At 53.0% G+C, this 14,234-nt stretch overlaps 1 protein-coding gene across 1 annotated transcript in view; it reads right to left on the bottom strand.

Annotated features, from left to right (window-relative positions):
* Positions 1-13,987, bottom strand: part of ACOT7 (acyl-CoA thioesterase 7) — a 92,036-nt gene extending 78,049 nt beyond the window's left edge. The window contains exon 1 of the mRNA XM_032863264.1: positions 13,805-13,987. Coding sequence (XP_032719155.1) covers positions 13,805-13,935 — 131 coding nt within the window. The 5' untranslated portion in view covers positions 13,936-13,987. The remainder of the gene's footprint in view (positions 1-13,804) is intronic.
* Positions 13,988-14,234: the final 247 nt, after the last annotated feature.

Here is a 14,234-nt window from a genome sequence, read left to right on the forward strand (position 1 = left end):
TTCACTCTCCACAGCTGCCTCAAGCCTTCAAATTTGTCAGCCACCCAGAGCCCGGAGCCCAGAACCTGCCGTTCCCGAAAGCCTCCGCCTCCGACAAAGCCCGACGGGCTTCGACGGGTCCCTGGCCGAGAAGCCTGCTAGGTCTCCCCTTCAGACGGCCGCACAAGTGGGTGCGCTCCACCAGGCACCTCGCTGAACACCAGCTCTCCGTCTGTAACAATAAATCCCGAGTCATGTGGCCAAGGCTCAGTCTGCCCTACGCGCTGACAGCACAGTGGTGCCATCGCTGTGGGCACAGAGATGTCCCTGTCATCCTACCTTGCGGTGACACAGGGTCGAAACAGCAGATCAGACGTGGTTTCAACAGCCTTCGTGGAAGCCCAGCATCTCTCCCCGAGACTGGGGGAGCTCCTGGGCCCCAGACGCTCCCAGGTGGCCGCCGGCCTGGCGAGCGCTCGGAGGCGGACAGCACAGACAAGCAGCTTCATCTAGCAGTACGTCTGCCCCGATGCCGGCAGCAGGCGCATTAGCAGCCTCCGGTCCTGTCTCCCCAGTGGGCCTGCCCCCCAGAGCCCTCCCTACAGGACAGCAGGTCCCCCTCTCCCGGCAGCCTCCTCCTGGGGCTGCCCCTCCTCCGGCCACACTCAAACTGGCGGTTCTCCTTCCGGAAGCGTCTCACACGATGCTTCCCTGCAACCCCAGTGATGCAAGGAATTCATGGCTCCGCCTGAAGTCACCGGCTTGGCTCTTCCCTGAGCAAAAGAGGGAGGGCGACAACGGGCAGGCAGTGTGCCCGTTCCTGAGGAAGAACGCATTAGGTGGGGCCAGGAGGCGGAGGGGAAGCGGCCCCACGTCAGTTACAGACGCCAGCGGAACCACCACCCAGGAGCCACCGCAGCGGGGGGGCTTCCACGGAACAAGATGCGCTCAGCACCTTGGGGGACGAGGTGACCCGCCCCCGCCCCCGCACCTCAGCCAATGAGAAGCTGTCATCACTCCGAGCTCTCGCTCACCGACTGGCTTCCCCCGTTCCCGGGAGGCACGGCTCCTCTCCTGTTTGTGGGGCTTGCCCCTGGCTTTGTCACAGCTTGCTTGTCCCAAATGGCAATTCTCTGCTTTCCCAAATAAACCCACGTATGCTCACAAAACAAGTGACTTTTTGATTTTCATTATTTTTTAAAAGAATTTATTTATTTGACAGAGAGATCACAAGTAGGCAGAGATGCAGGCAGCGGGGGAGGGCGGGGGGGCGGGGGGGCGCAGACTTCCTGCTGAGCAAAGAGCACCGATGTGGGGCTTGATCCCAGGGCTCCATCCCAGGACCCTGAGATCATGACCTGAGCTGAAGGCAGAGGCTTTAACCCACTGAGCCACCGGGGTGCCCCGACTTTTTTATTTTTAAGGTTACCCTTACTTGGTGATCAGAAGTGGGATCCCAGGGGTCCCCCAGCAACTCCGAGGCTGGTGGACACACAGACAGCAACACCCCTAAGGCCTCCTGGGCTCACTGCTTTCTTGCTGACCGGGGAATGCGAGGGCAAGTTTTCTCCTGCATCTCAGGCTCCACCAGCCTTGGGTCTGAGCTCCCCCAGCTTTATCCAAGATCTATTTTAGGATTTTGGCCTTTCCCTGAGAACTCACTCATTTGCCCTCTGGTCTGACTTCTGTTTGGAACCGGGCTGTTCCTGCTGAAAGAGTGCTGGGGAGGAATTTTTCCTTCCGCTCTAGAGACAAACCTCTAAGAAATGGGATCTCAGTCATCAAAACTGGGGCACTGTCCCCCATCTCTGGGACCATAGTTGGCTTTATGTTTAAAAACTATGGTCAGTGGCCATGATGGGGAACTCTTTGATCTCCCCAAACTTACTCTCTCAAGACTAAACCGGACAGCCAGGGCACTGAGACTGTCAAAACTGAATGGGATGCCTCTCTGAATTGCTGTTCTTGTCCAGGACCTGCGAACAACAAACAGCACGGTCATCTCTCAGCACCCTGTTGCCCCCGGCCCTGTGCGTCACCGACATCCGTCACCAGAGAAGGCAAGTTTCTTTGCTGCCCTTGACCTACGCAGTGTCTCTTCAGTGTTCCAGGCAATAAGGAAAGCCGACTGTCCTTTTGCTTCCACTTGGGAAGAACGTAAGTACGTCTGAATCGCTCAGAGTTTTACAGATGGTCCTTACTTTTCACAAATCTTAAAAGCTAATTTGGATGATATAAAAATTGTCTGTGGCCTCTACTTATAACATGTAGATGACTTGCTTTTCCGCTGCTCTTCCGAAACCTCTTCACAAGGATATGGCATCCGCCTCTTAATGCTTTTGGCCTTAAAGGGACATAAAATCCTCAAAGAAAAATTGCAGTTTGCTCAAATCCGGTTTTTTTTTTTTAAGATTTTATTTGTTTATTTGACAGAGAGATCACAAGCAGGCCGAGAGGCAGGCAGAGAGAGAGGAGGAAGCAGGCTCCCTGCTGAGCAGAGAGCCCGATGCGGGGCTCGATCCCAGGACCCCGAGATCATGACCTGAGCCGAAGGCAGAGGCTTTAATCCGCTGAGCCACCCAGGCGCCCTCAAATCTGGTTTGATACTAGGAAACCTGATCTCAGAACAGGAACTGCATTAGAACCCAGGTAGCGTTCCTGAACTCCCCAAAATCGAAAACCAATTACAAGGTTTTCTTGAATTCAAGGCTGGCCAGTCTTGTGGTTCAATGTCTACATGCTTTAGTAAGAAAAGGAAAAATCCAGGGCTCCTGGCTGGCTGAGTTAACAGAAAGTGTGGCTCTTGATCTTGGGGACATGAGTTCAAGCCCTACGTTGGGCACATAGAGCTACTGTAAATATAGAAATAAAAATTGTAAAAGTGAAAAAGCAGGAAGATACGACTTTGGGGACTTTAGGGAAGAGCCTAGGGGTGCCTGGGTGGTTAGGTGGGTTGGGCCTCTGCCTTAGGCTCGGGTCATGACCTCCGGGTCCTGGAATTGAGCCCCGGGTCGGGCTCTCTGCTCGGCGGGGAGCCTGTTTCCTCCTCTCTCTCTGCCTGCCTCCCTGCCTGCTTGTGATCTCTCTGTCAAATAAATAATTAAAAATCTTAAAAAAAAAAAAAGGAAGAGCCTAATAAGACCCCAGCCTCAGACATCTTAATTATGAATTTCGTGTTCTCCTCTGTGTAAATGAGAGTGAAGGGAACATCTTAAGAGTACACAACCACAAAAACACGGGCCCCACGGGGTATATAGCCAACAACCAGATCCTGTGGCCCAGGAAAATCCCCCTTGCCTCACAACCATTCCTGCCACCAACTGCCCTGTTGGTGCAGAGCGCTGAGGAGATGTTCGCAGGGTCCCCTCTAATATCCCTGCATGGTGACACCAGACCAGGGTAAAACCAAGTGTATTTATACCGACAGCCCACACGCCACGGCTCATGACCTTGGAATGCTGGTTAGCAGTCTGGTTTCCTTACCTGCAATGGGAATAGAATTAAAAATGGCTCCCATTGCCAAAACTTATCAGATGCCACACTTTCGCTGGCTGTTAAGGCTCGTGGACATTCAGATGCAATTCCTTGGAGACCAAAGGAAACCACCTCACTGACATTTCTGCCAAAAATGAGGCTGTCAAGGAAACCCAGAAACAAATCCCTGTTGTGGTCCGAAATGATGTTGTTCCAAATGATAATATGGAAAAACCAATAGGAGATAACCCAATAATTGGCCCCAGAGAAGGAAAAACAGTACTGGAAATCTAATCATTGTTGGCTCAACGAAAAGAGAGAACTCTGGTTTGGGCCCCAAAACAAACTGAGCCTACCGGAAGTTCTAAAATTCCCACTACTTACCTCTGTACACAGGTTTACTGACAAAATTATAGTGTTCATGAACAATTAGCAGAGAAATTTGGTGGGAGGGGGGAGAAATATTAACAAGGCTGCAAAAAGGGCTTACTTCACACACCTGTCCAAAGTACAACCTGCGGAAACCCCTTCACACGTATCGGTTGTACAAACACAACAAGATGTGGAAGTCACAATTCGTGTATTTTCTCACTGGCTTGAGCCTTTCCCTTATGGGCAGGCCACTGCTGCTTCTGTGGTTAAAATTCTGTTCAATAGGACGCCTGGAGGGGCTCAGTCCGTTAAGTGTCTGCCTTCGGCTCAGGTGACCATCCCGGGGTCCTGGGATCGAGTCCCGCGTTGGGCTCTCTGCTCTACGGGGTCTGCTTCTCCCTCTACCCCTCCCCTTGCTTATGCTCTCTCAAATAAACAAAATCTTAAAAAAAGAAAAATTCTGTTCAAAAGGATGCCCCCACCTGAGTAACTCCTGTCAAACTTCACAGTGATCAGGAAACCCATTTTAACGGTCAGGCGCCTCGACGAGTCTGTGCTATTTGGCTAGTTTTAGAATACTATGCACACTCCTCAAGGTCAATCCTCAAGGTCAGTGAAACACACGAAAGGCATTATGAAGATTCCATTGGCAAAAGTTGTAGAGACTTTCCAGACACCGTGGCCAAAAGCACTGCTCTTGCTTCTTCCAAATCTCTGACTGACCCCTTTGGAACTTGTAGCCTCTCAGCCGTGAAGCTAAGTCGCAGGACATCCGGTGCCCTTGGCCCCTGCCTCCTCTGATCTGTAGCTGACAAAAGGAGATGCTTTCCAATATTTTAAAGTCCTAACTGCATCTGTTAAAAATAACCAGGCTTTGGTACAGGGCACCCGGCTGGCTCAGTCGGTGGTGTGTGTAACTCTTGATCTCGGGGTTGTGGGTTCAAGCCCCCACTGGGTGTAGAGATTACTTTTAAAAATAATATATTTTTAAGAATTTAAAATAGGGGTGCCTGGGTGGCTCAGTCATTTGAGTGTCTGCCTTTGGCTCAGGTCGAGGCCCACGGAGAGTCTGCTTTTCCCTCTGCCCCTCACCCCACTCATGCTCTCTCTCTCTTTCTCTCAAATAAATGAACAAAATCTTTTTAAAAGATAAAAATAAAAAATAACCATGTTTCGTAGACCAACCTTTTCCCCATTTATTCCCAGGAGACGTAGACCTTGTAACCCGAGATTTCGTCTGTTGGAAGACACACCTCCACAAAGACTCATGAGCCTTACTGGAAATGCCCTTCCCAGGCACTGCTCACAGGCCCTTGTGCCACCAAACTCCAACAGGACACATCTAGGTGAAGCACCTAACCCTGACCAGTTGGTGACCAACAGCACAGGCTTGCGGGCCGTGAAGTCGATGACATCTGATGACACAGCTTTCCTGAGCAGCCCAAACCAGGCCTGGAAGCCTTCTCCATGCTGTCTGCCGCTACTCTTACTTTCATGGAAAGAAAATGCCCTCATCCGCATCTCCCCAGGCTCTTGGAAAAGGGGGAAAACTTTTTTTTTTTTATGGCTTTTTTCAGAAACAGCCTCATCATGATCCCGTAACAAATTAGTTTTTCACTTGCATTTTCTGAAAGATTAGAAGGTTCAGGAGTCACAAAATCTTTCATCTGAACGATTATTTGACTCTGAGTTCTTACCCAAATTACAGGCTGTCTTATTGGATAACATTTGTTTTTGCAAACTGTTCTTTTAGATAATAATAGTGGGTTTTTTGGTTTTGTTTTTGTTTTTAAAGATTTTATTTTATTTATTTGACAGAAAGAGAGAGAGAGAGACAGCGAGAGAAGGAACACAAGCGGGTTGATGGGGGAGAGAAGCAGGCTTCCCTCTGAGCAGGGAGCCCGATGTGGGGCTCCATCCCTGGACCCCGGGATCATGACTTGAGCCGAAGGCAGAGGCTTAACCCACTGAGCCACCCAGGTGCCCCAACAGTACTATTTTAATACACCTTTGAAGTTTTACTATTTTGGCAGGAAGCTCGTGTGCTATTGCTTCACGCTGCACTGTGTCTTCCCCAGCATCCTGGGTTCCTTCAGCCTGTCCCGGTGCTGTGCACCAACCTGCTCTCCTCAACCTTCTCAGCGGGGACTTCCAGGAGGCACTTTCGGGCCTCGAGTCCTGGTACAGAACCACCACACAATCTGGAATTGTTATGTTACTTCTTCTGTTGCATAAATATTTCCAGTTGTGTGGTTTGGTTGTGGGTCAGACTTTCATAAAAATGACGTACCCAGGAAGGAGATGATCTCCAACACTACGGTCTTGATAAGATGTAGTAGAGATAGGAAGTGCCTGAGAGTCCACACTCCTAACCTTCCTCGTTACTCAAATGTGGCCTTAAGTGGTTTCCAACTGCCATGTGCTTCCCCTCCAATGTAGGACATGACAACCAGGAACAGTCCTTCCTGGCACTGAAAGATGAAACCACTGAATGAAGGAGGGCACACCTGGGGGGCTCAGTAGGGTGAGTATCTGCCTTCGGCTCAGGTCATGGTCCCAGGGTCCTGGGACGGAGCCCTGTGTCAGGCTCCCTGCTCAGCGGGGAGCCTGCTTCTCCATCTCCCTCTGTCTTTCCCCTGCTTGTGCAATCTCTCACTCTCTGTGAAATAAATAAATAAAATCTTAAATAAGGAGACCTGACTCTTCATCAGAGCTTGACCAAAAACAGAACAAAACAAAAGAGGGGTGCTGGGTGGCTCAGTCAGTTAAGCATCTGACTTGATTTCAGCTCATGTCAAGATCTCAGGGTCCTGGGATCAAGCCCTGAATTGGGCTCTGCACTGTGCAGAGAGTCTATCTGAGGATTCTCTCCCTCTGCTCCTCCCCTGCTCAAGCACTTTCTCTCACTCTCTCTTTTTCTAATAACTACATAAATAAATAAACCTCTTTTAAAAACAATGGGGGCACATGGGTGGCTCAGTTAGCGATCAATTCCTAATTTCAGCTCAGGTCATGATCTCAGGATTGTGAGACCGACCCCTGCATCAGGCTCTGCACTGGGTGTGAAGCCCACATGAGATTCTCTCTCCCTCTCACTCTGCCCCTGCCCCCCAAACAAAACAAAACAAAAGCGGCATGAAAATTAATAAGGTAAAACCAAGTGGAGTCAGCAGGCTAGAAGGGGGACCATGCCATTCAATGTCAGCTCCAGGAAACACTGCCAATTACAGACTCCCAGACAAGAATCGTCAACAGGAAAGAATCATCAGCTAAAGGACCCCAACAGGAAAAGATGTATGTTGAATTTTCTACAAAAAATCAACTATTCCTGTGGCTCAGCCAATGAGAAACTGTCACCACTCAGCTCTCGTTCAGTACCACCCCTCCAGACTTCCGCCTTCTTCTCCATAAAATAACGTTCCTCTCCTTTGTCTGTTGGATTTACGGTCTTTCCATACCTTGTGTGTCCTGAATTGCAATTCTCTGATTTTCCTGAATAAACCCAGTTTTGCTGATAAAATAACTTTCCTTTTTAAAGTTAACAGGAGGACATGGGTGGGACTGTGAGCAACATGGCCCAGATTCTCATCTCCAGGACTGGAAGCCTCTACCACCCATCAGGCCAGGCCCGGCCTCCGGCAGGGGTGAGCAGCTCCACCGGACGGTAAGGGTCCCTGCATGGCAGGTGTCAGGAGGGCTGGGAGGCTGCCAACTAGCACACGGGTTCTGGCAGCGGGGTGGCTGAGGAAAGTGGACACAAGAACAACAGTGGAAAATTCCCATCCCTACTTCAGATAGTGGCTCGCCAGCTCTGGTGGAGCACTGAGGAAATGCAGATTTCTGGGCCCCAGGTCCCCAAGATGCAAAACCAGTAGGTCTGGAGTAGAGACTCAAGAGGCTATTGGTCTTTTCATTCCTTTTCTTTTTTTAAAGATTTTATTTACTGGGGACCTGCGTGGCTCAGTCGGTTAAGTGTCTGCCTTCGGCTCAGGTCATGATCCCAGGGTCCTGGGACTGAGTCCCAAATCGGGCTCCCTGCCCGGCGGGGAGCCTTCTTCTCCCTCTCCCCGTTTGTACTCTCTCAAATAAAATCTTTTAAAATTATTTAAAATTTATTTTAGAGAGAGAAGGAGTGCAAGCAGGGGGAGAGGGAGATAATCTCCAGCAGACTGCCTGCTGAGCACAGAGCCCGACTGAGGGCTCCATCCCGGGACCCTGACATTACCGCCTGAGCCGAAACCAAGAGTCGGACATTTAGCCAACTGAGTCACCCAGGTGCCCCCATCTTTTTATTCTTTATTGTTGAAAACATCACTTACAAGAGCAGAGAGAAGGAAATGAACCCGAGTCCCCACTAAACAGCCCCACTGGTCAACTCTGGTTTCAGATGATTGGTTTCCTCTCTGTTCCCACCCACTCCCCAGTTCCGGAGGAGTTTAAACAAATCTCAGACATCACAGCTTAGCATTTGTAAATATCTCAGCATTCCCTCTAAACCAGAAAGACTCCTTCTAAAAATAGAACCACAGGGGTGCCTGGGTGCCTCAGTCTTAAGCATCTGCCTTTGGCTCAGGTCATGATCCCAGGGTCCTGGGATCGAGCCCCACATCGGGTCCTCTGCTCAGCAGGAAGCCTGCCTCTCCCTCTCCCACTCCCCCTGCTTGTGTTCCCTCTCTCGCTGTCTCTCTCTCTTTGTCAAATAAATTAATTAATTAATTTTTAAAAAGTAGAACCACAAAACAATGATCTCACCTAAAATATAACATCAAATACCAAGTAAGTGTTCAGGTTTCCCCAGTGGCGTCCTAAAAGTTTTGAGATCCGCATGTGTGAACTATCTTCACAATCACCAACAGCTGGAAAGACCCCAGGTGTTCCCAGACTGGCGGGAAACAAAGTGCAGGTAGCACAACTGGGCAGTGAGAAGGACGACATGCACTCGGCAGGTGGCGCTCACAAGCAGAGTGCCACGTGCATGACTGCACCCATGCGAAATTCTAGAAAAGGCAGAAACCAGAGTGATAGAAAGCAGACCTGTTTACCAGGGTTCGGGGCTGGGACCGCCGCTGGGGGTTATGGCAACGCTCTGTGTCACAGTGGTGGTGGTAGTTCTGGGGGCGCATCTCGAATCCTGTGAGCAGTTCATTGTGTACATCATACCTTATAAGGTCGTTTTTCAAAAAAGCAGAACTACAGCGACCTCACCTTAAAAACACTAGAAATTCCTTAGTATCTTTTAAGTTTCAAAGGACTAGCCAAGTTCCCCCCAAGTATCTCGTTAATGTTTTAAAATCCGCATTTTGTTGATTTTTCAACTTAAGTGTAATGTGCATGCAGAATATGTGCATTTGTAAGAGGCTTCCTCAGTTACTGGGATGTAGGTGGTCCGTGGGGGCGGGTGACCTTCTCATGCATCCCCCTCCCCAGGATACAACTGGCAGGGAGACGCAGGCGGCCTGGAGGCCCACAGGGCAGTCCCCCGGGGCGGGGCCCCCCAGCACGAGCCCCAGCGCCCGGCAGTGAACGTCCTTCCAAGGAGACCGGTGGAGTGGCGTCAGGGCGCCGGCAGGGGGAGCTCTCACACGCCACGGCTCCGCGTCACCTGCAGGGCCGCGGGGAAGGCAGCTCCGCAGGGCAGCGGCTGCAGCTCTGCGGCGCGCGCCCCAGCACGAGGAAGAAAGCTTTCCCCTTCCCCTGGCAACAGCCCAGCCAGTGGGGGACTGTCACACGTCGGCCAATGAGAAGCCACTATACTCTGCACTCCCGGTTCGCTCCAATAGGCTTCTTGTTCCTATGGGCTCGGGAACGCCCCCTCTCCCATATAAAACAGCGTCCGGCTCTTTTGTTCGCAGGCTTGCCCGTGCTTTTGCCGTAAGCCTCCCTGCCTGGCAGTTCCTGAATAACCTCCCCCTTTTTCTGGTAAAACAACTGGCAGCTTTCTTTTTAAGGTTAACAGGAGAAAGCAGCTTCCGGCCCGACCGAAGCCAGGGAGCTGGTAGCCCGTGGTGCCAAATCCTGGGCGATGCCAGGTTGCCTGGCCCACTTGCAGGGGGAGGCTGGGCGGTGGGGTGGGCAACAGCCTACCCAACCCGAGGCTCCTTGGGCTGCAATGGCTGCACCTTTTTCCAGGGCCTTCCTGTCCTAGCAAGAAGGGAGTCAGCACTGTGCATTGTTCTATAGAATGTTCCAGAACATTAGCTCAGGGTATGGTTTCTGTAAATCAGATTCGATGTTTTTATTAATTCTACTATAAACCCAAAGACCGAGTCCAAGGGGAAAAAATGTTAACACACTAGAATTCAGGTCCTTTCCACTAACATTTTGGCAACTTGATGCGGGATCTACCAGAAGTTGTATCTCCTAGACGCCAGGCACTACTCGGCCCAACAGTGAGCACCAGTGAACAACGTCAATCCCTAACCTCAAGACGTTTCCGGGCAGATTTGCATCTAAGAGCATGCAAACAAAAAACCCCACACAGACCTCACACACTTACCAGCAAATAAATGACTCCTAGATCACCTGCCCCGGGCAAAGGCCGAACCAAGGTCCGCCCCCATTAGCTACGTGGTTTGAGAGCCAACTGCAGTCAGTCCCCGGGGAGCTTCTGAAGCCTTAGGAAATCCTTCCTCTCCCAGGCCTGCCATAATTCCCAGTTTTTACATGCCTCCACCATACTACACTGTCCCATAATGTAGCCACCAGTCACAGGACTATGTAGGTTTATATTTAAATAAATTTAAATGAGTGCAATTAAAAATGCAGTTCCTCCCCGTGTGGCCACATTTCAGGCACTCAAGTGGCCAGTGACTATGGCTACCATATTGGACAGTGCAGACATGGAGGATTTCCATCAGCATCCCACAAAGCCCTATTCTCCCACAACCTGTTATATGGCATGTCCTTCAACTTTATTTCAACACACACTCGAGGGCTTCTGCTAGGGGCCCACACTGATGACATGAATAAGCCTCACAACCAAATATAAACTTCAGCTTGGAAGGCAGGAGGAAAACCACAGCAACAGGGACACTGGCAGGGAATAATCTGCCAATAGCCTTCAGCTCCGGTCAAGGTCCAAGGTCTGCCCTTGACCAAGTCCTTAACCTCTGGGCCCCGTTTCCCCTGTCACATGACAGAGCTGGACTGGGGGCCCTCTAAGGGTCCTTCCAGATCTGACCTTCTAGAACTCTGAGTCCCAACAAGGGAAAATGTAAATTGCTAACTAAACATTAACATTACTTATGCCAAAGGAAATAAACCAAAATAACCAAAGGAAACATGCTCTTCTGAGATTTTAAACGCTGTCCCGGCACCTGCATCATAGGGCTGGATCGGAAAGAGGAGGAGACAGCACCCCACAGTGGTCTGACTGTCCAAAGTTCAGGTTCTCAAAGGTAAACTGTTCTCTTTGTGAGCTCACATTCCCCTTGTGAGCTCACTTTTATAACTGCCCAGGACTGCGCCAAGGATTTGAATCCCTAGAGCAGGCATTATCGGCTCCTGTTCGCAAAGAAGAGAGCTGAGGCCCACCGAGGTTAAGGAACATGCCTAAGGCCACTCGCCTATAAGAGGCCAAGCTAGGATTCAAATTCAGGCCCCTCAGCCTCCTGAGCCAGTGTCCCACTTTGGGACAAAAAGAGCTTCCATTTACTTACACGGTGCCAGCCATTCCAACAGGCACTAGATACGCTTTCTTTAACACTCAGAACCACCCAGGAGAAAAATGGGACACTGGAAGGCCAGGCAGCTTCCAAACGGGGTGGAGGCAGCCTTCACTTAAGTAATGCTAATGTTTAGTTGGCAGATTGCATTTTTTCCTCATTGGGCTGCAGAGTTGGTTCTAACCATTGCCCTCCCCAACCTTTAGCGCCCCATCCCTTCAACACCGCCTTCCAAACCGAGAGCATGTGACCACTCTTAATGATCTGCTATAGTGGGGGTTCTGGCATCCTTCCCTGCTGGACTGTGAACCCCTGAAGCTGGGTACCAAATGTTCCATGTCAGTCAGTGTCCCTCCGTGCCACTCTGCTGCCTGGAGGTGTCCAGTGAAACTCGCTAAATTCACAGGCTTGGCTGTCCCAGGCCAGGAGGCTCCTCTTTCAATGCAGGGTATCAGCTCAGATGTCCTTAAAGGGCTCCCTGCCCTGGTATGTCCACTCTCCAGTGTCCTGGAGCTTCCCTGGGCCAAACCCTTGTGACCATGGCCCTCTTCACAGCCCCGCCCCAACTCCCTTTGGCAGCTGAGCTGGGCACCTGCCACTCACCTCAGCCAGGCAGTCTGCCCACCTGTCCCAAGGCCACTCCAAGAAAATACGCAATTGTAAATATGCCAGAGCCGGCGCGGTACACACCCAAGGTAACAGAAAGCACACACAGAGATGTGTAGATTGAAATCGGTATCCTCTTTTATGGGCGGGGGGGGGGGGGGTGTAGCGGAAAATCCACGGGTCTGGATACATACAACCTGGCAGGGGCTGCCCTCAGGCTCTTGTGGCTGGATGACCTTACCGAGACATTGGGGCTCCCAGAGCCTCAATTTCCTACTCCAATTTCCTTCCTCTCTTCACAGTGGTGAGACCCCTGCCATCCTCCCTCCCAGGGAAGTTGGGCAAACCGAATGAGTCCAGAGATACACAAGCCCTCTGCAAATGCTGAATACCAAGGTCACTTGGCCAATACAAGGCAGAGCCTGATCCAGGGCCCTGACGCCAGGCCCGTCCTTTACCCAACTCAGTTGTTTCTATTATTTTTGCCCTGGAACTTGGGAGTTGGTGCGGCCATGAACGCCACACAGCCAATAACAAAGGGAGCACAGCAAGGTTCTCCTTAAAAGTCTCCTCTCCCTAGAAAATGCAAAACTGACCTTGAGGTCAGAAAAGGCTTCTGACTGGGTCAGAAGTGAGATGGAATCAAGGCACCCCGTGAATGCAGCACTTACTGTACACACCCAGCCACTGCCTTTTCCAGAGAGATGTCAACATCCACAGGAAACCGATCTGGCTGGGACCCAAGTTCAGTGTGATGCCCAGCCTCCAAGCCTCAGGAACCAGCCCCATACCAGGAAGCAGCTCGCTCCTAGCGCGCACCAGGCAGGACAGACCCGCTGCAGGCCCGGTCCTACCGCGGCCTTCCCAGACTTCTTACCCTTAACTCAGCTCCTCCCCAAATATCAGGGCGCTTGTTTCTGATTCTGCCCAAAGGGATGGAGAGTAACCTTGAGGCTGCCCTCCGCGCTCCAGCGGGAAATAAGCCAGCTCATGGTCTCCGGCTTCTCTGAGGGCTGCTATCTACCTCGGGCCCGTGGAGGAAGGTAAGGGTGGTCCGCTGCGAAGAACAACCCTGCGCCCCATTGTGTGAGATGCTTCCAGGCTCCACCGAGCAGTAAACCGTCAGCAGGGAAGGGGATTTTCCGCTCTTCCAGTTAACACCGGCTCTCCGCGAAACCCGAGGCATCACACTGAAGGGAATGCTCTCCTGCAGCCCCCGCCCACTTGGGTACCCACCCGGGGGCTCGCCGGGCGAGCTGGTTATCTGCGCCCCACCTCTGGGGGGATCCGATGGGCGAGGCGCCACCGCCCGGAGAACGCCCTCGAATTAGCGGGGGGCTCAACGGGAGCCGGGAAGGGGCTCCAGCGCGCTCCGGCACGGGCGGGGCGCGCGGCACGCGGCGCGGGGGATGCGCACCGACCCCGCCCGGAAGGGCGCCGCGCGGATTCCTCCCGCAAACGGCCTGCGTGGCCGCCGCGCTGCGCCGTCCCGGGGATACGCCAGGGGCCGCCGGCGCTGCGCAGTCCGAGGCGCATCCCGGCCGCGGAGGGCGGGCGGCGAGCCGGAGAAGCGGGGCCCGGCACTCTGCTGGGTTGGGGGGGGTGGGGGGAGGCCGCGGAGGGGCGCTGGCCGGGGCGGGGCGGGCCGAGGCGGGCCCGGGCGCTGACTCGGCGACCTGGCCGCCCATCGCGCCGCGCGCCCCGCTTACCGGCAGATCTGGATGGCGGACGGGGTCTCGGCGGTGGAGCCTGACATGCCGGCGGCGACCGCGAGCGGCTGAAGGAGAGCGCAGGTGTCTGGCAGGCCTGGCGCGGAATGAATGAGCCCGGGCGGCGCCATGGAGGGGGAGGGAGGGGCGGGGCCATGGCGCCGGGGGCGGGGCCTGGGCGCCGGCGACGAATCGAGCGCGGCCTCCTGCGCCGGCCCCTCCCCCAAGCGCCCCGCCCCCCCAGCCGCCTCCGGCTCCCCCGGCGTCCGGTTCTGGCTGCGGCGGGGCGCCGTGGGGCGCCGCTTCCAGAAGGTTCGGCGGCTGTTGGGCGGCGCCGGGTGGGGGGGCGGCTGCGTGGATCAGCGTAGCCCCACGCGGCGCGTGTTCGTGCGGGGCGTTCCAGCCGCCCGCGCCCGGCCGTTGCGGGTCA

Source organism: Lontra canadensis, unplaced genomic scaffold (assembly GCF_010015895.1).
Source record: "Lontra canadensis isolate GAN:19392208 unplaced genomic scaffold, GSC_riverotter_1.0 scaffold25, whole genome shotgun sequence".
In the NCBI taxonomy this organism is placed as follows: domain Eukaryota; kingdom Metazoa; phylum Chordata; class Mammalia; order Carnivora; family Mustelidae; genus Lontra; species Lontra canadensis.